This window comes from Triturus cristatus, chromosome 5_2 (genome assembly GCF_964204655.1).
Source record: "Triturus cristatus chromosome 5_2, aTriCri1.1, whole genome shotgun sequence".
NCBI classification, from domain to species: domain Eukaryota; kingdom Metazoa; phylum Chordata; class Amphibia; order Caudata; family Salamandridae; genus Triturus; species Triturus cristatus.
Window position 1 is genome coordinate 68510763 of NC_140588.1, and position 26126 is coordinate 68536888.

At 48.6% G+C, this 26126-nt stretch overlaps 1 protein-coding gene across 1 annotated transcript in view; it reads left to right on the forward strand.

Annotated features, from left to right (window-relative positions):
• Positions 1-26126, forward strand: part of BAG1 (BAG cochaperone 1) — a 212916-nt gene that overhangs the window by 183917 nt on the left and 2873 nt on the right. The window contains exon 6 of the mRNA XM_085606862.1: positions 6877-6939. Within this exon, the coding sequence (XP_085462988.1) occupies positions 6877-6939 (63 nt within the window). The remainder of the gene's footprint in view (positions 1-6876; positions 6940-26126) is intronic.

The window sequence follows — 26126 nt, forward strand, 5'->3', positions numbered from 1 at the left end:
TGCAGCGTGAGAGAGATCACAGGAGTTGGAAAGAAAAAACATTGGCGGCCACACCGTCCGGACCCCCCAGATGGCGGTTCCATTTTTATGTAAGAAATAACAAACAAATCCACAAGGCAGCAAGAAATCGAAGCAGCAGTATGCGCTCCCCTGGGGAGGACCCTACCGATACACAGGAAAAGCGGGGGGGGACAGGCCAGAGCGGAGACAAAGTGGACTCCGTATCCAGAACCAAGGAGACAAGGAGACTAGGAGACTAGGGAGACGGGGCCAGTGCCAGATCAGGCGTCAGCGGCGGGGTACAAATTCCGCCACGGTAGGAGTTCCAGGGGCCCCACACTTTCACCCATTTCCCAGGCTTACCTCTCGCGACATACACCACTTTTTCCCGAAACATACACCAATCCATGTTGTCCTTCCATGCCGAGATCGTTGGCGACCTCTGGGAGCCCCACAGTTGCGCTATGTCACGCTTTGCCACCATATAGCCCAGAGTCACCCACCACGTCTGCGGCACTGAGTAATCAGTCGGCTCCCACACATTTAGCAGACACCTCCTCGCCTCAGGAAGCAGCGGCACATGTGTGACCGCCCGCAACACCGCATGCACACCACGCCAGAATCGCGCCACCTCCGGACATTCCCACAAAATATGGACGAAGGTCCCTAATGAACCACACCCACGCTTACACAACCCATCCACGGAATATCCCATACGCATCAGACCCGGCCCCGTAACATAGACCCTATGGAGTATTTTGAGCTGAACGAAGCGAAGGCGGGCCGGTATGGCCACCTCTTTCGGGGAGGCCACCGCAGACACCCAGTCCTCGTCGTCCAGCTCCAATCCATCGGCGACCCACGCCTCACGAAGGCTAGTCAACAGTCCCGAGCGATCGTTGATGAGCTTTTTGTAAATCAAGGAAATCGTGCCATCCGGCACATGCCCATCTAGCACTCTATCTTCCAGAGGGGAGTACTCCGGGATGGAGGCAACATCCGGGAATACGGAGACCAGCGCGTGACGGACCTGTAGATATCGAAAGTACTCCCTGTCCTGCAACTGGAATTCCGTCTGCAGCACATCGAATGTTTTGAATCCACCCCTCGTCCAGAGATCGCCCACCCTGCTGATGCCTATCATGTCCCACTTCTCAAAGCCCTTCGAGGTCCACAGGGAGCCCAGCCGCTCAGAGGCATACAGTGGCGTCGCCCGGGTCAATCGATCCTTCCACCCCATCGCCAAGTTTGCCGCGTGCCACACCCGTACCATGACCCGCGTAGGGCCCGTCAGACGCGCGTCGAGCGATCGAGAATAAAGCGCCCGATTGTAGTCACCACCCGGCAGTAATAGTTTATCCATCTCAAAGGCCGGGTTTAGAGCGGGCCCGTAAAGGCCGTGGTTTATCGCGGCCAGCTGGGAGGCCCAGTAGTACCGTTTGATGTCTGGGAGGGCGACCCCCCCGTCATACCACGGGAGTGTCAGCTTCGCAAGGGCGATACGCGGCCTCCCATCCCAGAATAGTTGGCGCTGCAAACTCTCTACCTCGCGAAAGTAGCGCGCCGGGACAACATCCATCGTGTTCTGTAAAGCATATAGGAAACGTGGCAGCGACATCATCTTAAACAATGCCGCACGGCCAAGCGGTGAGAGCGGCAAGCGCCTCCAACGCGCCACGTCCTCCTTCAGGCGCTGGAGGGGGGGGAGCAAATTTTGTTTATATCGGGCCTCAGCGTCCAGGGTAATAAAGATGCCCAGGTACTTAAATCCCTGCGGAGCGACCTGGATAGGGCAGCCCGCGGTAGGATAGGAGTCTCCCCGGAGAGGACATACACACAGGATTTAGCCCAGTTGATGACTAGGCCAGAATTACGGCCAAAGGAATGCAAAACATCCACTAATACAATCAGCGATTTACGCGGGGAAGCAAGGTATAAAAGGATATCATCTGCGTAATATTGACACACATTTGCATATGCCTGTCACTAGAGATCTATACAACAAAATAATGAGACATGTAAAATAAGGGGTTGGTTGTAAATTGAGTAAATTGATATCCATTTCAGAAGATTGGTTTTACCCTCGCTTTTATGTGTTTAGAACCGATATATTTATGCATTTATGCATTAATTTAATCAACCACCAAATGTGAATTCTCCGTATAATTGTCTCATAAGAAGGGAAATTATAATTGCATCAGCACAGGAAAACCATGAATGTAACTTTTCTATGTCTATGGCGTAAGATTGCACAGGTGATTTCATTTGTATTAGCACTAGGCACTTTAAAAAAATCAAGTGTAACGTATGACTTAGTCATGTGATCAAGGCTCCCGTGTGAGCTGAAACTCGTCATGCAGATTTTGCACAGAGTAAAAGAATAAGCACTTACGCTGTGATCCGTCTACGTTTCTTGGACAATCCAGAGAGGTAAACGTATATTTATGTATATATATATATATATATATATATAATCTACTGGCGGTCGCCAGTAGATAGTTATAGTTACAACCTAGTTTCCATAGGAAATCTCAAAATTCTATTTTGAATAACTTTGGCGCTGGTTGACGAATCCTTGCGAAATTTTCAAAACTAATGGGGCGCTCCGTTCAGCTCCTACCCTGAAAGTCTCGGGGTGATTCGTCAAGCGGGGGCCGAGAAAAAGGGGGGGTCCCAAAACGCGTTTTCCCCATGCATTTTTCCATAGGATCTTTAGTCGCAGCTACAGCCCGAACGGCTGAACAGAATTACGTGAAATTTGGCAGAGAGGTAGCCATAAGGTCAAGGAAGTGCCTTTTACAGGTCTGGTGTAAATCTGTTCAGTATTTCCTGAGAATATAGCATTTAAAAGCATATCAATATCTATACGCGCGCACCGTGCGCGCACTGTGCGCACACCCTGCCGTGCGCGAGCGCAATTCTGATTGGTTGTTAGATGTCGGAACCGTGGGTGCTCGGTGCGCAGAGCGCACTGAGCGCACACGCGCGCACACGCGCGATGCGCACGGTGAAAAACCTGAAAAAAAAAAATCATAAATACATAACTTAGCATTTTAAAAAACGTACAAATTCACTGAAAAAAACATAGGTTTCACACACGTTATAGTTACGAATTAGCATTTAAAAAACCTTGCAAATTCACTTAAAAAACCATAGGTTTCACACATGTTATAGTTAGCTGGACATTTCACTCGTAAAAAAACAATGAAATTCCCCCATTATAGTTAGTGCAGGCAACTATAACTCACGCGACCGCAATCCTCTGCTGATGACGTCCGATTTTACATCACTGATGACATATGTGTCTTTATGACAAATAAATATTTGTAATATATGTATAGCTGAAGATTAATGGAAGAAGACATGGGTAAATAAGTGTCTAAATACAGTGATGTAATATCTGACGTCATCAGCAGAGGATTGCAATGACTGGTTTCTAATTCTACCAAAATATAAAAACAGCACAGCTATCTGTCTACAAACACATGAAAAACTCAAATGCATATCACAGAATGGTTTCTACATGCACACACATTGTAGAGAAAAAAAGTACTCCCTACACTTAAGCAGGAGAAATACTTTAGTCTGATTAAAATCAAAATAGTCTACATACATCCCCTCCCAATTAAATAACTCATCTTTCAAGTTCTTTTGTAGATTAAGAAGTATATCAATCACTCACCATATTTTCTTTTACAGAATCTCTGCACTGTGCACCTCTCAGCAAAAACAAAGGATGGAAAAGTTTTCCTTTCATTTTCCACACATATACATGTAAACATCAAATCACAATCCTTCACACATAAACTCAAAAGCAAACACACATTTCTATTGGTTAAACATTTCAACCCTTTCCAACTGAAATACATTTCAACCCTTCCCGCAATCTGCCTTCTGCCTGTTACCATAGAAACAGGTCATGGAACACTGCACTGAGCTCACTGGTCACAAGTTCAGCACACAATGTTACTAAACAAGACAGGAAGTGTGCTTGACTTTTTAACATATCAGCTTATCATATATAATGTTCCTTACAATCTATTTTTATTAACCAATAAGAATCATACCTTTAAAAAACAGAAATATACACCCTACCTTTCAGTGTAGAAAGTAGTCATCCAACCAATGATTTCTTGTCTTTTTTCAAAAAACATTGCCGTGGATCCGCGCACCCAACGCGTGAGAATCCGTGCACCCAACGCGTTAGGATGCGCGCACCCTTCTGGGACCCCCTAAGCACCTCTAGAGGGTCAGAGTATTTCCACTCTGCCCCTTATATGTTTTACACACTTATTCCTCTTGCTTCTTCAGCCTCGCTTCTACCGAGGCAGAAAATAGCTGCCAACAGTTCCTAGTTTCGAATGTAGAGAGACAGTCGACAGCCAATTAGCATTCAGCGCGCGATCGGGAGGGTGCGCGCTCGGCTCAGGGAGGGTGCGCTTACGGTGCGGGTAGGGTCCGCGGATCCTCCCCGGCCATAGATATCACTAACTTTTTTACCCTAATTTTCTCAGGAACTACTGAACAGATTCACACCATTTATGCAAAAGGCACGAGTCTGAACTGAGGACTACCTCTTTGCCAAATTTGGTGTCATTCCGTTCGGGCTGTAGCTGCGACAACAGATCCTATGGGAAATTGCATGGGGAAAACGTGTTTTGGGACCTCCCTTTTTTCTCGGCCCCCGCTTGACGAATCACCACAAAACTTTCAGGGTAGGTGCGGAGCACTTTACAGATTATGCAGCAAGAAGGGTAAAGGCAAACTTACAGAGTCAACAAAGCGAAAAGTACAAATTTAAAAAATGTCCAACTATCACGCGAGCAAAGCCTCTGGGCTACAAAACAGCGGCTATGGACCCAGAGTCAAGTGAGGCAGGCAGACTGGAGCAGATATTTCTTCATCAAGTGTCCTTTAACTTCCATTTTGAAGCAGACAGTGGAAGGGATCACCCTGACTTCAGGGGGGGAGAGAGTTCCAGATCCTCAGCGCCATGCCTGAGAAGGCTCGATTGTAAGTCTTTTTTTCTTGAATTTTTGTGGTTTGAGGAAAAGGGTGCTGGCACTTCTGGAGGCTTTTGTACCACATGAAAGCTCCAGTTTCTGAGCGTGGAACAACGGGGTCTTGAAGTGGATGGCTTTGTGTGCCATGCAAGCAATTTTCAACTGTATCCGAACTTTATATGGGAGCCATTTTAGGGACAGCTGGTCCGGAGAGATGTGGTTGTATTTTTTAGTACCCGTTAAGAGCCTAGCAGTAGAATTGACAGCCACCCTAAAAGGATCAGTTTTCACTCTGGGCAAGTCACAAAGCTTTGCGCTGCCATAGTCCAGCTTTGCGATCACTAATGCTTGCCCTTTAGGACATGCCTTTAGGTCATGAGCAGGGAGAAAGGGTTTGAGTTTCTTTAGGATGCTGAGATGGAAATTTACTCCCTTGGTGAGGGAGCTGATGTGCTTTTGCATGTTCAGACTATTGTCTAATATAATACCAAGCGAGGATGCTGAGTCCACGAGGTGAGGTCTAGAGCTGGGGCTTTGTTCACGAGGCAGCTATGAAATGTGAACACATGCCATTAATCAACAAAAATAACATGACGGCGTGAGTAAACTTTAGCCACTTTAATTTTGGGTGCTTGAACTGAAAAAGGAAAATGAATTTAATTGAAAAAGAACTCGGACTCACTAAGACTCTGGGAAATATATTCGTATTACCAGTGAAATGCACCCTGGAGACTGTATTTTTGATGTCAGTCATGTGATTCCTGAAGTTTAAAAGGCACGCAGAAACGCACTTGCACTTAATGACCCCCACCTGTGATCAAGGCAATACAACGCCGAAACGCGTAAGGACATGGGGAACCTTTTGTGCTGCTGTGCCAGAGAATAAAATGCCTGGAAATCCAGTATTGGGCCTCTGTGTGGTGTGTAATGGATTGTTTGACGGGCTGCTCCGTGCCCGTGAACCGTTGAGAGGCCACCGTGCAGGGTCGGAGGCTCCATGCTCGGAGGTTGTTTGTTGGATATATATATATATTTATACACATCACGATGATTCCCAATACTCATCCACTTCGCTTGGATTAAATAGTCTCGGACTCCGTCAGAATATGTTCATGAATCATTTATTTTGCTCACATCAACTCGCCATTATGCGTTTCGGTCACCCACGTGACCTTGATCACATGATGAAACGCTGCAAATCACTGTTTTTAAATCAATTGTGTCATAGTGTCATCTGACATAAACGTCACTTCATGTGCATGGAAAACAGACTTACTCATAGTGAAGCTTAAACTACGGTGTAAATGGCTTGAGAAAATTAAAATTAGCATTTAGAATTCTACACATGGTTTCATATTGACATTTGGCAATAGTAAACACTTATATAAATATATGCATATAAAAATCTCTCTCTCCAAATGATATACCAATGATATTGTCTAACCGTATAGTGCGTATGAATTTGATATCACATCGTCCACATTGTATTTTGGATTGCCAATATATTGGTAAACTTATATTTTTAGCATTAGTTAGCAACCCATGATAAACTTACTTGCCTTACACAGCTTAATTGTATTTTGTTCCTCAAGTCTCAGATATGTATACATAAATTTGTTTTGGTGGATGTTGCCACTTATTTTAGTTTACCTCTGGCAAAGACATTTTTAATGAACAAAAGACTGAGTTAATTTATCTGTGTCACGCAATTGTAAACTATTTAATGATCTAAATATGTACTTTTGTTGCTGCTGAGTAATTCACTAACAAGATGTTGTTTTATGGAAAATGATGAAATGCTGTTTATTGTACATTGTTGAGATTATAATTACCTAAAGTCATACCTATTTGCCTTAAATGTGTTTTATCATAGAGTGTGCCAGATAATTTCAGTGACTGCCGACTGAAAAGAAAGACCTTAGTGAAAAAGGTGCAGGTGAGTCATTTACATTAATCTCTTTTCAAACTATTTAAAGTACCATGATTCTGAGGCATAGTTCGAGTAATTAAGGTACGTTGTTTTAACCATATTAAAATCCTGGACTGTTTGAGAATGTTACTGATGGATATGTCTGGAAGTATAGACTGCAAAAATATGGATTACACAAATATTTCACCAAAATTGTAGACATCATAGAAATAGAGAAATTACAAAAGTATCTACCTCTAAAAATGTTGACATCTTTAAAAACATAAGCCAGAGAAACTCACTGTTCCAGGAACTGGTTACAGGTACAATTCTGCCGCCAGTGCTAGAACATTTTTGGTGCGAGTGGGGCCATCGGGGAATAGCAATATTTTTATTGGTATATGATAGGGGGAGGGGACTAAACATGTCCCCCTAACACACCCTTGACTGGCACACAAGCTCCCTCCAAGGGCAAAAACCCCTGTGCCATCTTCGTTTCCCCCTAGAATAGTGCATTCTCGGCCAGTTTGCAGTAAAACACACGATTTGCAACAAAAGTGTGTAGGGTTGCCCCCAGGAACAATTTCTCCAGTGGTTAGTGAGTGCTCAGAAGTCACCCCCACCCACTGGCAACTGAACGTTGCAAAAATACTCGACCAGCTCCTCAGAACACTTCATGGACCTGTGGAAGAACAGATAAGGACCGTACCTTTGGTTTTTGACTTGAGAGGAGACCTGAAGGATTTGACTTTTTCCCACTTGTACTCCGCCTAGAAGTGGGCTTCAACTGTCAGTTGGCTGACCATATGACTACAGGTACTTGAAAAGCTGCAAGAGACCTTTTTCCTGTAGTGACCAGTTGCAACTAGAAGATAATTAGATTCTGCTGTTGCATCTGCTGGAAAAGGGCAGATCCATAAGAATGTTTTGGGCTTGCAGACCGCTGGAGGATTGGAACCAACTACCCAAGCCAATCTGCTGGCAGATGTGAACTGGCTGGGCAAGATAATCAGATAGGTACTGCTTGGAGCTTTTTACCACCACAAAATCCAGTTCAGCAGATCCTCACGGCAAGCCTGTCTGACTTCGGTGTGACCATCCAGAATGCAGCCAGCTACCTTGCTCCATTTAAAGAATCAGAGCTCCAAAAAGAGAGAGTAAGAAAGAAGGTAAAAATCTTGACCAGGCGAAGGGGCAAAAAGATGACAATAGGATTTCCCTGGTTGCTAAATTTGACTATTCTTGCTCTAAGATTTTTTCCCCAAAACCAACGGATTTAGTGCGAGCTCACTCAATGCCTTAAACGAGACTTTGTCTCATCTAGTCTTCTGCCTTACCCTGCTGGAGGATTTTAACTTCCATTTCAGAGGCTAAGTCAAAAGGTAAAATCTTTGACCATGACAAACCTACTTGGTGTATCCGACCCACGTTCTATTGTGGTTGTCTTGAAATTGAGTATAGTTCCTGGGCATATGTGAACATGGATTACTGATTGGTGCTTTACTTTCTCTTGCCATGTTTTGCCTTAAATCTTAAAATAATTCATATCTCTGTTTCCTTGATTGGATTTTCGTTGATTTGGTGCCATTTGGTTTATTTAATTTTACACAATTTGCATAAATTGGAGTGGCATTGCTATTCTGATTAACTACTGTGGTACTTTTAAATGCTTTTCATATTTTCTCTAAGTTAAGCCTGTGAAATCTGTGCTAAGGTTACCGGAGTTTCCGCTGGGTTGAACCTAAGAAGTTGCGTAACTTACAACTTGTGCTAGATTACCAGCCATCACAATTATTAGTTCACTTTCTTACAATTCTAATCCATAGACTTAGTTCCCCCGTTGAATACAACTTGATATGTGTGCACTAATTTGAGACAGAAGTTTTTAAATCTTTCTCCTGAAGACTGGTCAAGAGCTTCTAGCCACCATTCAGTATTCTGATTGGTCCATACTGTACTCTTTCAGCAGTTAGATGTTTAGATGGCTGAAAGAAAATATTTATTTCCAATGTTGGAAACATATAGGTAGAAGTGAGGAGAAGGTATGTTAAATTAATAAGCTAATCAGACACTGGTACCTTCCCACATTGCAGAGGTTTGGTAATGCCGGCTACTTCATGATGTGTAAATGCCACATTTAAAGTTATTTCCTAATCACGTGAAAAATCAGACACTTTTATAGCTTGGAAAAAGCTATTTTTCTTGTTTTGTGACTCTAATGTGACATTGATGAGAAGACAAAATTATGAAAATGATTTCAAACTCTGTTTCCTATTAATCAGTTTTCTGTCATTTTGCATTTATGAATAATTTTTTTGTTGCTCATCAGTTTGTTTATGCATTAGGCATTTCTATTTATGTTAACACCGTTCCAATGCTTCTTGTGCACAATTAGGAAAGAATTTAGATTTTTTTATTGAATTGAATTTATCATATACTTCAATTTCTCTTACTCGCTTGAAAGGTCAGTTTCTGATTTACACAAGACTACATTTTGTGAGATAAGAATAAAATACTTGTTCCACTTATAAAAGTCTTCAGTGATTAATAAAACAATTTTAATTTCACTTATTCTTCTATGGTAATATTCTGTTCAAAGAGGGGCTAGACTTCTTTTTAAAGTTTTTAATTAATTGAGTTATTCCATAACAGGAATATGTTAAACTGAATATCCATTTTATATGATATATGCAGCAGCACTTGAGAATACAGGAACATATCCAGGATATAAAATGTGCCCATGTGCATGGATTTACATGAATTTGGGTTGTACATTTTAGTTCAGAGTTGTATTTTCTAGTGGTCCGCTAACACAAAAGAGATCTTTTCAGGTAAAGGGTTTTATGCAGAGAGGGGCAATGTGTGAGTCTTTGTCTTAATCTTTAATCCCCATTTAAAAGGGTAAGTCTCAAATAATCCTTTAGACCCTGATTCTTTATAAATGAGTCAAAACTATTCTAGCCAATATTCCTCTGCTTTTGTAGATACAATTTCTGTAGAACATTTGATATGTTGTACTATTAAATTCCCTATTATTGTCTCTATTAAATAATTTCCTCATAATCCTGTTAACAAATGATAAGTTTCCTAATTAGGCAGGTACACATTTGGAGTAGTTTGTTAGTATCCAGCTCAGGTAACAGTAGTAGTTATCTACCTTCAGGACCAGACTTTTCATTTTACAACATAGATTCTTATGAAAGCCAACTCTTACCGCTCTTGTGTTTGTTGAGAAGCAGCTCAGGCGTACTAGCCCAAAACAATCTCTACTTTGTTTCTCTGCTACTGAATATAATAGGTATGTTTTTTGTGAGAAGGCAATGTAGATATACTCCCCTGTTAATGCCATGAGAACTGTTTTATGTTTAGTGATATTGCATGGACCATTACTTTAAACTAGATGCTGGAACTTTATAACAGATTCCATTTAGTGAATATTGGGTCTATCAAAACACCCTAATATAAAACCAGTTTCTCAGCCATTATGACCCCCTAGTTTTATAATGCCTCTATAACGACTGATGTTTCTATCTATACAAATATTTTAATCGGAATTATCATACTTGTTTTTGCACCTTCTCTATTATGCAGTTATTTTCGAACAATTGTTAGCAAAGCCAATAGTTCTGGCTTGCAGTTACAAGGCAGACCCATTATTATTGTCACTTCTTGTTAGAAATGCACTGTAACAGAATAGCAAGATAAGTGCCAGTGTCCATGGCTTATCCTCAGTTTTAACAGCGGCGGCCACCAGCGAGGTCCTAACTCTGGCAAATGCTGTCAAAGCAGTGATGTCCCTTTAAAGCTTGAAAAAATCCAACGTAAGGCTCGATGATCCAGTGTCTATGCTACTTTGGAAGTACAATGGAAAATCAGAGCTAGCCAAACTGCAGTCGTAATTCACATTTTAAATCCCCCTTTAATCAGGATAAAGTGCATCTTTGATCTTTTTTTTTTTTTTTTAAACAAATTTTATTTGGTTATTTTGCAGTATAAAGGGCACAAGCCCTACAATGACCTGTTTGAGCATACGGATAATATTTGTATCGGTAACCATTTTTATGATCACAAACAATACCTGCTGAACATGCCGGTAAAACAACAATACAAACATTATGCAGACAGTTTTCAATCTCCATAATACAGCACATGCTTCATCAGATTCAAAGTATGCATCATGGCAGAGCAATAATACGACCAAATGATACAACACAGGGTGATACACATCAGGGATCAGAGGGTGCCACTCATGGATCCTCCTCGGATAGGGGGGCAGGTCAATTCCACGATATGTTGCCCACCGTGTCCAGATCTTACAATGCTTCCTGGGGCAACCCCGGGCCACAAAGACAGCAATCTCGGCCCCCATACATTTATCTAATTCGTTCTTCCATTTGCCTATAGTCTGGGAAGAGGACGCCTTCCACCCCTGCGCAATATCCCTTTTGGCGATAGTAAGGACAAGGAACAGCAGATGCTGTTTGTAGCGGTTCCCCCCAATGTCATCGGTGGAGTGTAGTAGGAACAGCCATGTGTCGAGTGGAAGTACCCATGCCAGCACTTCATTAAGACATGACCAAACCCTGTTCCAAAAGGGCTGCAAAGCTGTGCAGCTCCAAACTGTGTGTAGGAAAGACCCATCTTCTCTGCCGCATCTCAGACACGTAGGGGACTGAATGACCCCCCATTCGCCATAGTCGTACCTTAGTGTAATATACTCTATGTAAATATTTGAACTGGATGAGCCGGTATCGTGTAGAAACTGCCGCACCCCTCGGGCTGGCAATCGCTTCAGCCCAATCGTCGTCCGTTAATTCTGGAATGTCTGCCTGCCAGGCAAGTCGGGTCTTGTCAAGGGTGGTGGTTGTGTGTGTCTTCAGTGTTTGATATATTTGTCTGATTTGTGTAGACCAAGGTCCCCCATTAGCAGGCGGCCCTCCAAGGGCTGGAACTCGGGGAGAGCCTCTAAATTTCGGATCTGGGGGGTGAGTGCGTGACGGAGCTGTAAGATTTTTTAAAATTGTGACTTATGGAGGCCGAAGTCCATCTGTAGTTGTTGGAATGATTTTAGGGTAGTGCCCCGTAATACGTCCCCAAGGGTCGAGATCCCCACCAGGTCCCATCCCCGGAATCCGCCCAATGTGGTTGCTGATTGAAGGTGTGTACCGTGCCACAGGGGAGTTTGTTGAGTGAGTTTCCCTTTCCACCCCATTTGTCTGGTCTTGGCCCTCCACAGCTGTATGGCTACTCTGCCTGCCGGTGGTAAATGTTCTAGACGAGTGGAGCTATACAATTAGTGAAGAAGAGGGACTTGTTCCATTGCAGCGTACTCAATTGCATATGCCGGATCTGTAGGGGAGTTATACCACCATTCGTTGATTACAAGGATGTGAGACGCAACATAGTAGGAGTAGATATCAGCTGCCGCTATCCCCCCACAGTACGTGGATTGTGCACAAGTTCGGAGTGCCACCGAACAGCTCCACCGCCCCAGAGGAAACTGTTTTGTATGGCATTCACTTGTGCAAACCATGCGCGAGGGAGAGGATAAGGAAAATTTTGGAGGCGGTATTGGATCCGAGGCAGAGAAACCATCTTAAAGATGTCCGAGTGCCCGTAGAGGGAGAGTGGGAGAGCGGACCATATTGTTGTTTCATTCCTAAGGCTAGTTAACAATGGGGTGATATTGTGTGCCCAGGAAACCTTGGGGCATGGGGAGATTATTTGAAACCTTCTGTAGCCCGGGAGAGCTGCGCGGCCCATGATTCGCGACCCTGGTGTCCACACACTGGGAATAAGATGGATTTAGCGGGATTGGTGTGGAGGCCCGTGGTGCCTCCGAATACCCTAAGAATTTCCAGTATACGGGGTCCAGAGTACCAAGGGTCTGTCATGAATAAGAGGATGTCGTCGGCGTATAATGCTATATGATCCGACTGCGAACGGGACCAATCAAACCCCCTGAGCATCGGGTCGCTTCTGACCCAGGCTGCCAGAGGCTTGACTGCGAGGGCGAACAGCAAAGGAGACAAAGGTCAGCCCTGTCGGGTACCCCTCTGGATTGGGAATGAGCGTGAGCGATGTCCCGCAATCCGAACCAATGCCGTCAAGTCTGTATATAACAGGCGTATATATGTCAAGAAGCGGGTCCAAAATTGATCGCCTCGAGCAGCTGAAAAAGATAGACCCTGCTCAGCGAGGCAAAGGCTTTATCGATATCTGCTAACAGCAGTGCAGCGGGTCGACCCAAGGTAGGGGCAGCAGTGGCGTTATGGACTTGTCTAATATTGTGTCTAGTGGCTCTCTGAGGCATAAAGCCAGACTGGTCAGGGTGGGTCAGGTCCTTGACACACCCCCGAAGGCGATCCGCTAGGACTTTTCCTAGCAGTTTGGGTTCAAAATTAATAAGGGAGATGGGGCGGTAAGAAGAGGGGTCTTCTGGTGGTCGACAAGGCTTGAGAACGGTAAGAAGAGGGGTCTTCTGGTGGTCGACAAGGCTTGAGAAAGAGCCCAATCGCCGCGTGTCGCCAGTCCTTTGGCAGACTTGTTAAGTCTGTGGCTTCCGCGTTGGTCACCAATAAATGAGGCCACAGAAGGTGTATGTGTGATCAGAGGAATTCCATGGGAAACCCGTTGGGACCCAGGGCGCAACCAGGGTGCAGTGCATTGAGTGCGCCAGCCAACTTGTCTGTGATTGGGGTCTCTAGTTGTTCCCGGACAGAGTCGGGGAGCCGACGAGGTGGAATGTCCACTAGGAATTCCGTAATGAGGTCGGCAGAGATTTGCTCTTTCCCAGCATATAGGAATGCGAAGTGCCTCGCAAACTCTCCAGCAACACCCTCCGGTGTTGGGTACATGGACCAATCTGGACCCCGAATAGTGGGCGTAACAGCCGGGGTACTATCTACTTGGCACAGTCTGTGGAGCATTTTACTGGATTTATCACCCCACTGATATATCCAATGTTGTGATGCCTCCCAGATCTCCTTGGCTTCATTCAGCAGATATTGACGCAGCTCCTGTTGTGCGAGTATCAGATTACTGCGAAGGATGGGGCTAGGGTTGGAGCAGAGTTGGAAAGATAGGGTCACCTGGCACGCTTCTAGGGTCTGAATCTGCTCTCGGCGTGCACGTTTCTCTTTAGTGCGATAGCTGATTTCGTAGCTGCGGACGGTCGGTTTGAGGGCTTCCCAGAGAATGCTAGGCGAGGGGGCGGAGGGGCCATTATCTGCTAAATAAGTAGTGATCACTGTATTGAGCATGTCTTGATAGGCGGGACTACGGAGGTGCCAAGGGGACATTCTCCAACGGAATGGGGGGTTGCCGGAGCATGTATTAAATTGTATAGTGACCGGGGAATGATCTGATAGTCCGCGGGGTTGGAGCAGTACCTGCGAGGATCTATGGAGAAACTCCTGAGGGGCAAAAAAAGAATCAAGTCGGGACTGCGACCCATGGACAGCCGAAAAATATGTGTAATCTGAAAGAGACTCGTTAATGATAGATTCCTTACCTTAGAATATCCTCAGGCTTCAGACTGGATCCGGAAAGTTTTGCTAGCAGTACCCCTGCGCGTCAGTAGGTGGCGTCCTGCGGCTCCGCGACCGTCGCTGGCGTCATAAGCGCCGAGATGACGTCACGGAGACTACTTAGGCGCCACCCATGCGCGCTGACGTCAGTTCTTTCTTTTTCCGCGCCAGCAAGCGCAGATCCGGATTGAGCACGTACCTTAGACACTTTTTGACTATTCTTTTGAGACTTTTTGTCTCTCCCTTTTTTCTCCTGGTGCACGTAGGGATGCCTTGCTTTAAGTCTTGTGGGGCCTGCCGTCGCAACATGTCGGTGGCAGACCCCCATGATGTTTGCCTCTACTGCCGGGAGACCGAACATGACTCCCGGTCCTGCAGGGACTGTCGAGCCATGGCCCCGAAGGCCTTGAGGGAGCGGCGCCGGAAGCTGCTGGAGGTCAGGCACTCGTCCCAATGCCGATCCAGGTCCAGGGACCGTTCCCGGGACCGCTCGTGGGGCCGCAGTCGTCGCTCCTCGGTCTCCAAGTCTTCGCCCTCGGATTCCGGTAAGCAACGACATAAAAAGAAGTCGAAGATGCGTGTTTGCTCTCCGACGTCCCCCCGTCGGTCCTCGGATGCGGACGAGGGGGACAGGGGTCCTGCGGCCTACCCGCCTTACCCGGGTCCGTCGACTCCCGAACAGGTGCAAGAGTTTCTTACCACCATGGGCGCCTTTTTAGGCCTCAGGCTCCCGCCGGCGCGCCTTCGGGCCCCGCGGTACTGTGTCCAGATCCTGTTGGCCCGTCGGCGGATCCAGCTTCGGCGCCACAGGATCCTACGCCGTTGACTCCGGCCCCGGCGCCAAGAGGTCCGGCGCTGCTGGCTCCGGCCCCAGCACCGCCCTCGGCTCCGCCTCTGGCGCTGCAGTGTGTGCCGTTCGTTCCACCCTTGCCCCAGTTCCAGGACCATTTCGTTCCTACCTAGGATCCGCATTGGGAGACGGCACAGTTTCCGACGCCATATGTCCCTTCTCCGGCTCTGCCGCCGCGACCGGTTCCTTCTGCAACGGAGGTGGAGGATGACTGGGAGGGGTCCGAGGACCCTCTTACCGGTCAATGTGACTCCGAGCAGGACTGGGTAGACGATCTGGAGGACACCGGCAACCTCGATGTCTCTTCTGACCCAGGGTTTGCCTCTCCCCCACCTACGATGGAGGAGGGCGCTTCCTACTCGATGGTGCTCCGTCGGGCTGCTGAGATCCTCAACCTTGATCTTCCCACGGTAGCCCTCAAAACTAACCTCCTTACTGAGGTGCTCCAGACGGCGTCGACTTCGTCAGAGCCACTGCTTCCCTTCAACGACGCCCTCACAGACGTCCTGTTGGGCACTTGGTAGCGGCCGGCCACAGGGGCTCCTATGTATAAGAATGTCGCCAGGCGTCATCGCACGGCGCCTGGTGACCCCGCATTTCTGACCACTCATCCCACGCCTGAGAGTCTGATCATCCAGGCCTTGACGTCGCAGAGTGCCTTTCCCACGGCTCCACCGGATAAGGACTCTAAGAAGCTTGAGCAGTTTGGTAAGCGGTTGTTCTCGTCGGACAGCTTGGGGCTACGGTCGGTGAACACCGCTTGCTTGTTGGGCCGCTATTCCCATGTGGGGTGGGACAAGGTTGCTCAGGTGTTACCTCAGTGTCCTGAGGAGGTCCATGCTGTGCTTTCCCAGGCGATTGCTGAGGGTAAGGATGCGGCTAAGTTCGCCATTCGGTGTGGTTTGGACACTGCTGACTCATTGGGCAGGGTGATTTCTACGAATGTGGTGCTGCGTCGCCACGCCTGGTTACGATCCACTGGGTTCTCGCCTGACGTCCAGAGCTCGCTCATGGACATGCCCTTTGATGGCACTCGCCTGTTTGGAGCGCTTTAAGGACTCACGGGCCACGGCCAAGTCCTTGGGTCTTTCCACTAACAGCCCAGCCTCTCCTTGGTTTCGTTCCTTTTGTGGCCAAGGCAGGGGCACCCAGGCACGTTCCTTCAACAAGCCAGTGCAGAACCAGCCTCAGCGCGGCCGCGGCATCCGCAGGGGCGGCTCCAGGAATCAGCGTGGGGGGTAGTCCACCTCCGCTGCTTCTACTTCTAAACCTTCCTAATCCAAGCTTTGTTGCGCACCCCATGCCGGTGGGTGGCAGGATCCGCCACCACCCCCACCACTGGTGTGATATCACATCGGACAAGTGGGTGTTGCAGATCATCCGCAGGGGTTATTCTCTTCCCTTTCTGTCCTCCCTCCCGCCATGCTACCTCGGTACCACCGCATGTCGGGGGATCACTTGCTGCTTCTCCAGCAGGAAGTTACAGCCCACTTGGCCAAGGGGGCCATCGAGCGCGTTCCTGGGCCAGAAGTGGGACATGGTTGTTATTCCCACTACTTTCTGGTCCCCAAGAAGGACAAAGGGGGCCTGCGCCCCATCTTGGACCTCAGGAACGTCAATCGCTTCCTCCGGAAGGAGAAGTTCAAGATGTTGGCTCTGGCTCAGGTCTTGGTTGCCCTCGACCCTGGAGACTGGATGGTAGCGTTGGACTTGCAGGACGCATATTTTCACATCCCTGTCCTGCCGGCCCACCGGCGTTACCTGCGGTTGACGGTAGGCCGCGAGCATTTTCAATTTGCCGTGCTTCCCCTCGGGTGTTCACAAAAGTGATGGCGGTGGTCGCAGCTCACCTGCGCAGGTTAGGGGTGTCAGTCTTCCCCTACCTCGACGACTGGTTGTTGAAGGCGGGCTCGCCTCAGACCGTCGTCACCCACCTTCAGACTACGGCCGACCTCCTGCATTTGATGGGGTTCTCCATCAATGTGCCGAAGTCGCACCTGAGTCCCTCTCGGAAGCTCCCCTTCATCGGAGTGGTTCTGGAATCGACGCTGTTTCGGGTTTATTCTCCCGAGCAGCGAGTCCGGGATATTCAGGCTATGATTCCGATCTTTCAGCCTCTGTCCTGGGTTTCAGTCAGGATGACCCCCTGGCTCCTGGGCCTGATGGCCGCCTGCATCCTGCTAGTGCAACATGCCAGATGGCATATGCAGGCTCTGCAGTGGGACCTGAAGTTCCAGTGGGCGCAGCATCAGGGCAACCTGTTCGATCATGTCCAGATCTCGGAGGGCACTGCACGACAATTGCAGTGGTGGCTCACGAATCGCGATTGGGTCAATGGCAGATCCCTCCCCCTTCCCCAACCGGAGCACACAGTGGTGATGGATGTGTCCCTCCTGGGATGGGGAAGCCACTTGGGAGAGGCGGAGATCAGGGGCCTCTGGTCTCCGGCGCAGTCCCGGCTCCATATCAATCTGTTGGACCTTCGGGTGATCTGACTTGCACTGAAGGCATTCCTTCCCTCTGTCCGGGGAAGTGTGGTGGAGGTGTTCACGGACAACACCATCGCCTTGTGGTATTGCAACAAACACAGCGGGGTGGGGTCATGGACCCTATGTCAGAAGGCTCTACGCCTCTGGACACGGCTGGAACGTCAAGGCATTACCTTGGTGGTTCAACACCTGGCAGGTTCTCTGAACGCCAGGGCGGACGAACTCAGCCACCGGTGCTTGATGGATCACGAATGGTGTCTGAACTCGGACATGGTGCAAGGCCTCTCTCAGCAGGGGGGAGAGCCTTGGTTAGATCTATTCGCCACCGAAGAGAATGCGCAATGTCATCAGTTCTGCGTGTTGGAATTTCCAAGGGGGCACTCGCTCGGCGGCGCTTTTCGTCACGAGCAGAGTTGCGGTCTATTGTACGCCTTTCCGCCTATACCACTTCTGCCCAGAGTGCTGAAGAAGATTCGGCGCGACCGTGCCCAAGTCATCCTTGTGGCTCCGGATTGGGCACGAAGATACTGGTATCCAGAGCTACTCAGCATGGCGATCGATCAACCCGATCCGACTGCCTCTTCGGGAGGATCTTCTGTCGCAGCAGCAGAGGACGGTCCTCCACCCGAACCTGTCCAGCCTCCACCTCCATGCGTGGAAATTGAGCGGCGAAAGTTGACAGCTTTCGATCTTTCTCCCGAAGTCCGTGATGTCATTCTGGCAGCCAGGCGTACTTCCACTAAAACGGTATACGCCTGCTGGTGGAACAAGTTTGTGGCATGGTGCACAGCCAAGGCTGTGGATCCACTTTCTGCCCCTCTTTCTGAAGCCCTTCTGTTCCTTCTTTCTTTGGCCCAGCAGGGCTCTGCTCTGGGCACTATCAAAGGTTATCTTTCGGCTATCTCCGCCTTTTTACGGCTTCCAGATCAGCCATCTCTTTTTAGGTCCCTGGTTGTTAACCGTTTCCTGAAAGGCATTGCCCACACGTTTCCTCCCGTGCCGTTCATAATGCCTCAATGGGACTTAAACCTTGTCCTGACATATCTGATGTGCGCTCCCTTCGAGCCCCTTCATAACTGTCCTTTGCGTCTTCTCACTCTCAAGACGGCTTTCCTGGTAGCTATCACCTCTGCCAGATGAGTGAGTGAGCTCCAGGCTCTTTCTTCCAAGCCTCCTTTCCTTTCTGTTCATCCGAACAAGGTGGTTTTACGGACCCGTCCTTCTTTCTTGCCAAAGGTTGTCACGCACTTCCACATGGGGCAGACCGTCACTTTGCCCACCTTCTTTCCGCCTCCGCATCCTTCAAGAGAGGAGAAGAGGCCCACCGTCTGGACCTAAAACGTGCGCTCGCATTCTATCTGAAGCGTACGCAGCAGTTCCGGGTGGATGACCAGCTCTTTGTTGGCTACGTGGGCGCCAAAAAAGGTCGGGCTGTGCACAAACGGACCAATTCGCGGTGTGTCGTTCTGTGCATTAAAGCATGTTACTCCTTGGCTAAGAAGGAGCCTCCTGTGGCGCTGCGTGCCCATTCAACCAGGGCAACTGCAGCCCCTACTGCCTTGGGACGCGGCGTCCCCTTGCAGGACATTTGTCAGGCAGCTACTTGGGCTTCGCTGCACACGTTTACCAAGCATTACTGTTTTGACAGTCAGGTCCGAAGAGACGGCTTCTTTGGCCGTTCTGTTCTCCGTGACTTTCTGGTGTAATCTTTTTGCAGACCCACCACCGGGGTTGGTATTGCTGGGATATCTATTCTAAGGTAAGGATTTTATCACTAGCGTGTCTCTTTCAGATGCACAAGTTACTACTTGTGTAACGATATATCTGTAAGAGACATTACTTAGTGATAGATCCCTTACCACCCCACCCATCCTCCCCGTTCTGCGAAATGATTTCTAGGGTTAAGGTCGTCCCTTTCAGGGCCCTAGTTTCTTGGCACCAGTGTTCAGTTTTTTGCATGGCTCTGCGTTCCTGGAGCGGAAAGTCGTGTACAGAACTGACGTCAGCGTGCATGGGTGGCACCTAAGTAGTCTCCGTGACGTCATCTCGGCGCTTACGACGCCAGCGACGGTCTCGGAGCCACAGGAAGCCACATACTGGCGCGCAGGGGTACTGCTAGCAAAACTTTCCGGATCCAATCTGACGCCTGGGGATATTCTAAGGTAAGGAATCTATCACTAACTAATGTCTCTTACAGATATATCGTTACACAAGTAGTAACTTGTGCATCACGCTCTGTAGGGTGGAATTCGCGCCATATGTCCGCCCAGCCCAATGTCGAGGCTAATGTATGCAGTTTAGTCGGGTTGCCAGGAGGGCTGCGTTGTCTGGAGCCGAGCAGCTCCCATCCCCGCTCGTAGTATACCCAGTAGCAGTAGTAAATTGGTCGATGTTGCCTTGTTTATGGCTGGGCCCGCCCTTGCCCGTCTGGAGGAATAGCTCAGTGCCCCAAGTATGGCAGTCGGGCCCTGTCCCTTCAGTTGGTGCAACAAGGCAATCCAAGCCCGCCCCCGAGGTACTCCAGGGCTCTGTTGCTTGTAATGTAGGCCCCGTGGCAGTGCAGATCCCACGCTGACAGAGGGAGGGAGGGAGAGGGGCAGCGGCAGGAGCACTCACCTTCCGAGACCACCAACCACAGCCGCGCTCGGCCCGATCCTCCGGGGCCCGATCACGCCGACAGCACAGGTATAGCCGCACTCCGGAGGCTTTAGGGGCACCAGTCCGACCACAGCCCCCTCAGCAGGCCCCCGCCAGCTGGGACTCAGGCGGCATCACAGGACCGGCGCCACCGCACTCCCGGCACCGCGCAAGAAAGATTGCAGCCCCGGAGCGAAGGGGGAGGGAAGGCGGCTCCTTCATGCTGGCACAGACTTCTCTGGCGATCCTTCTCACGGGAGAGCACAAGGCGCTACCCCCCCCTATATCACCTCATCTAGCCTCGAGCAGGGCCCAACACCGCAATTCTGCCACACAGGCTCTGGGCAGGTCGCAACGGTGGAAGCGGCTATCAGCGCGCCGAGTCGGAGACCTGGGGGAATCACCGCTACGGCTCAGTCCACAGCCCCAGCGAAGGGGTCCCCGCACTTCAGGGATGTAGAGGCAATCAGCACAGCAAGGTGAGTCATATCTGGGCAGGATTAATAACGGATGTCAGGCGGATTACGGTGTGGATGGACAGAGCTCAACTAGGCTGCGTCCGCCATGGTGGCTTGCCAAGCCACGCCCCCATCTTGGATCTTTTTCCGAGACTTGGCAGGGTTTTCAATGCAGATAGAGCAAGTCAGATGGGTCAACACCGGAAAAGGTGCCTTTCGTATTGGAGCCAGACAAGTATTATCAAGGCTCACCTGATGTTTCCACAGGAACGAGAGACAAGAGACTGAAGAATATATCCCAACTTCCCTCTACCACCAATCCGCCCAACAGAGTTAAAGCAGAACCAGTGTGCAGTGGGAAGAGGGGAGACAAGGGGAGGAGAAAGCTGAAGAAGGTCCTTCGGCACGGCCTGGCATCAAGGTTATGTCACTGGAGACTTCTGTGATCCTGCAAACAAAGTGTTGTCAATACACTACTCTGACAAGACTGTAAGGCATGACAATAAATTGATCACCAATGACACAACAATGTGTCTACCTAATTTGTTCCCCTCTTCCTCTGGTGTCCACTAAAGCGTGTTGCAGGAATCCACAATCAATTCTGCCTAGACAAATATAAAACAGAGAGAAAGAATCACCAGGGTGGCGTGCAATTCTATATGTAATGGTCTGTATGTATAGGCACTTACCAATGTAGTTAAACAAGGAAAAAAAAAATTGAACTGTAGCCCAAAAAGAAATATAACCAAGGCTGACTCTCCGTACAACCAGAGTGGTGAACAAAATATGCAAAAAGTGCGGGCCACACCAACCTTGTCTCCTTTACACTCAGGAGAGATTAATGCAGACTGCTGAGGAGATTTGCAGCCAAGAAGGATAGAGTGTAAGGTAACTCCTTACTTCAGGAGTATTATTAAGCTGAAGACCTTCTTTTATATAACCAGGAATGCATTACTATCATGTATGTCCTTAATTGTAGGAGCTCGTGAGCAATATGCAGGAACTTCACATACATAAGAAACGTGCCCACAAAGAAAATGCAGATGCTCATGTGCCCCACAAGAATCCCTTCATACAAGTGCCTTTTATAGCTTTAGCAGGCGTATTACATTCAAACAATCGCGTTTCCGCCTTATACTGTGGTTATGCTGTAAGACAGGAGCGGCCCCACCGAGTGATATGCTGCCGAAGGAACCAGGGCTGAGGAGCAGCCCCCACCGAGTACTACTGAGCCGAGGAGTCAGGGCAGAGGAGCGGCCCCACCGAGTGATAGTGCAGAGGCGTCCGGGTGATGACGAGGGCCCGACGTGAAGAGACCGCCACTGGGGGTGGGGAAACTAGGAGCAGTGACCCGGAAGTGACGCAAAGCCCCGGACAGGAAGGGAAACACTCACCAGAGCTAGAACGCGAGGCGTCCTTCCTGTCCAAACAGGGCAATTAAAAATTTGCAAACATTCGTGACAAGAATTTTCAATTCTATTAAGGACACGGAGGCGAGGATTATGCTTCTCATTTTCTCTACTGAGAATCTCAGCAGCCAATCAGAAAAAGTAAAAAACATAAATACGAACTACAATACCCATAAACCTAGAGGGTATCCCGTGACAATCATAGAGTAGACCCCTATATATGGAGCACAAGAGAATACTACATCCTCTTTCTTTGTGTGAGAAAACAGGTAAGTCAAAATATAGTCACAGTCTGAAGTCCAAGAAAAACTGGAAGAATCCACTCGATCGAAGGAATCCAAAGGCCAACGGCAGCAACGTGGAAACTTGAAACGAGCTTCAAAGAAACCGCAGGTCCTGGAGGGCGACGAAAGAACCTTCCGTAAAGTTGAAAAGGCAGAAAACTTCACTTGAGCTCAGAACCTGGAATAGAAATGTAATGTATAGCCGTAAAACCACACTCCCAGGAAGAGGTAAAGCAGAAAAAGGGAGGGAGAACAGCAGAATAAAGATATACATTGCATGATAGAGCATTTCAAATCAGACAGCACAGTACTGATTACGGGTGGGATAATCCTCACCTCCGTGTCCTTAATAGAATTGAAAATTCTTGTCACGAATGTTTGCAAATTTTTAATTCCATGTCAGGACTGGAGGCTCCGATTATGCTTGTTCAAAGCTGCGCCACCACAATAGATGCAACATTTACAATAGGCTTGTAATAAAAAGTTTTAAATGTAGAATCAGAGGACCAAAAATTGTTGACGGTACGATAAGCAAGGCCTGAAGCGGCTAAAGACGCAAGAAAATTCACTACCAAGGAGACATCTACTGTAGCGGGATCCACCTCCCGTTGAGAGCACCAATAACACCATTGTTTCCATGCAGTAGTGTGTGTTGGGTGACCAAGCCTCATTGATAAATCTGGTAGCGTCTGTTGAAAGACCTGGGACTTGCCAACGACCCCCGAAATTCGCCAGGCTACCAGCCGGAGTTGACCGGATGTTATCAATGGATGTGGAATTTGAACAGGATCCAACAAGAGGTTCCACAGTTGTGGAAGAAGGACCGGGACCGCACAAAGCATGTCCAGAAGAACCGGGAACCACGCTTGAACCCTCCAAAGAGGAGTGATCAGAATCAAGTCCGATCGAAAACGTTTGGTTCGTGCGAGGACTCTCGGAATCATTGCAAATGGCGGGAACGCGTAACAGAGAGTCGGAGGCCATACTTGCAGAAAAGCATCCGTGGCCAGGGCTTCCGGGTCCAGACGCCAACTGAAGAACTTCGAAATCTGCTTGTTGAGTCTGGATGCGAACAGGTCTATTTGACAAGGACCCCAAAATGTGTTCAACATTCGGAACACACGAGGGTGAAGCCTCCAATCGCTGAAATCCCGAAGATGTCGGGAATTCCAATCGGCTATTTGGTTGCTGCACCCCGGAAGGTATTCCGCTATTACGAACAGGTTGTTCTGAAGGCAGAAATGCCAAAAGTCTTTGGCAATCTCCGCTAGGAGACGAGAACGAGTCCCGCCCAACTTGTTGACATCACGAACCGCTGACACATTGTCCATGCGGAGAAGGATGCAACAATTCGTCTGAGTGGGCGATAGGCACCGAATCGCAAACGAACCCGCCAGAAGTTCTAAGCAATTGATGTGGAGACTCAACTCCTCCGGAGACCAGCGGCCGCCCGTGGACACTGGACCGCACCGGGCTCCCCAACCCCATTGACTGGCATCGGACTCGATCACCACCTCCGGAGTGGTGCCAAATAGGGCTCGACCATTCCACGATTCCATATGTTCCAGCCACCACAACATCTCCCACCTCGCTTCCTCGGAGAGAGGAATCTGATCGGAATACTTGAGGCCGTTCTGGAGATGTCGTATCTTGAGCTTTTGAAGTGCTCGGTAATGAAGGGGACCCGGGAAAATCGCTTGAATAGAAGCAGCCAACAAACCGACGACCTGGGCTACAGACCTCGAGGACACAGTCTGCTTGCTCAAAATCAACCTCAACTCTCTCTTGATGGATCTGATCTACTGATGCGGTATGAGGAGTTAACAAGTGAGGGAGTTGACTAGGAAGCCTAGAAACTCGAGAGACTGAAACGGAATCAACGCAGACTTCTGAGGGTTGATCAAGAAACCCAGATTCTGTAACAGATCTATGGTCCAAGCAAGATGCTGAGAGACAAGGCGAGGAGACTGACCCAGTATCAGGATGCCGTCCAGATAAATTAGGAGCCGAACGCCCCGGGTTCGCAGCACTTCGACTACAGGCCTCAGAAGTTTCGTGAAGCACCAAGGTGCTGACGAGAGGCCGAAAGGAAGGACTTGGTATTCGTACCAGACTCCCTGCCATTGGAACTGCAGAATACGGCGATACGGTTTGTAAATGGGCACTGACAGATAGGCATCTTTCAGATCGAAGCGGACCATCCAGTCCCCTTCCTGCAGAAGATCGCGAAGGAGAAGGATCCCCTCCATCTTGAAGTGTCGATATACAACCCATCCATTGAAGTCCTTGAGATTAAAAACAAGCCGTGATCCACCCCCCTTCTTCTGAACTAGGAAGACGTTGCTGACAAACCCGCGAGGGTGGCGAGAAGTCTGCACTATGGCACCTTTTTGAAGAAGAGACTCGATCTCGCTGGAAATGAACAGTCGGTCTTGAAGGGAGAAAAACATGGGACGAGGGAACAGAGTTTGAGAGGGGGGTTGAAAGAATTCGATCTTGTAACCTAGTACTGTATCCAGGATCCAAGCATCCTGCGAGATTCCTTGCCAATTGGCGAGAAAAAACTGAATGCGGCCCCCCAACCGAACCCCTGATAAGGGAATCAGGCTCACCTGAAGGCGCGGCATCACGGTGCCCTCCTTGGTTGCCTCCAAAGCGTCCTTTTCTGTTGTTGTTGCGGGACCCACGGGTGGGGTAAAAGGAAGCTGAGGAACTGGAATCCTGAAATTTTCCCCGATGGGAAGAATATCCTCGTTGGGAGCCTTGTTGATAACCGCGGCCGAACGACCGCCCCCGGTGTCGTCCAGCCCGGCCAAAAACTGGGCGAAAGGCCCGTTTCAAGGAGCCTTGCGCCTTGTCAAGGCCACTGAAAGTAGGGACAAATTTTGTAAGCTCCTTCAAAAAAGGCTGTCCAAAAAGAAGGCCCTGCGCCAAGGGGCCTGACGCCGAATTAGACAACTCCGCCAACTTGAGATCAAGTTTTAAAAGGATGGAACGACGACGCTCAGAGGACATGGCACAATTGGCGTTGCCCAATTGACATACGGCGCGTTGAGCCCATCCAATGAGATCATCTGGATTAATAATTTGGCCAGAGGCCTTAGATTTGTAACCCAAATCCAAAATTTTTGTTAAAGGACCGGTCAAATCCAGGAATTTGTCCTGACAGGATCGCCATGCACGATCAATACCCTTCTTTGGGTCCTTTGTATATTTTTTTAGATATGTCAACATAGAAGGGTCCACTTCAGGAGTGTCCGCGACTTTGTCTGCTAAATCCGGCCTGGGACATTCTGAACGCAATCGTGCTCTAACGTCCTTATCAAAGGCTTGACGCAGATGCGACTGTACATATTCTGCAACCTCGGTAGAGGGAAGCCAAGAAGAGGAATTAGGGTGGACAATGGCAGTGGGTTCAAAAGTAAGTAAGGAAGGATGGGAGGGTGCATCGACAAAGCGTTCCTTGCAGAGCTTCTTGCTGGTGGAGGAGAAACCTCCGGCTCAGACGCCGTATCAGGGGAGGAATTGCCATCATCCCTGAAAGGCGAGCTGGAAGGA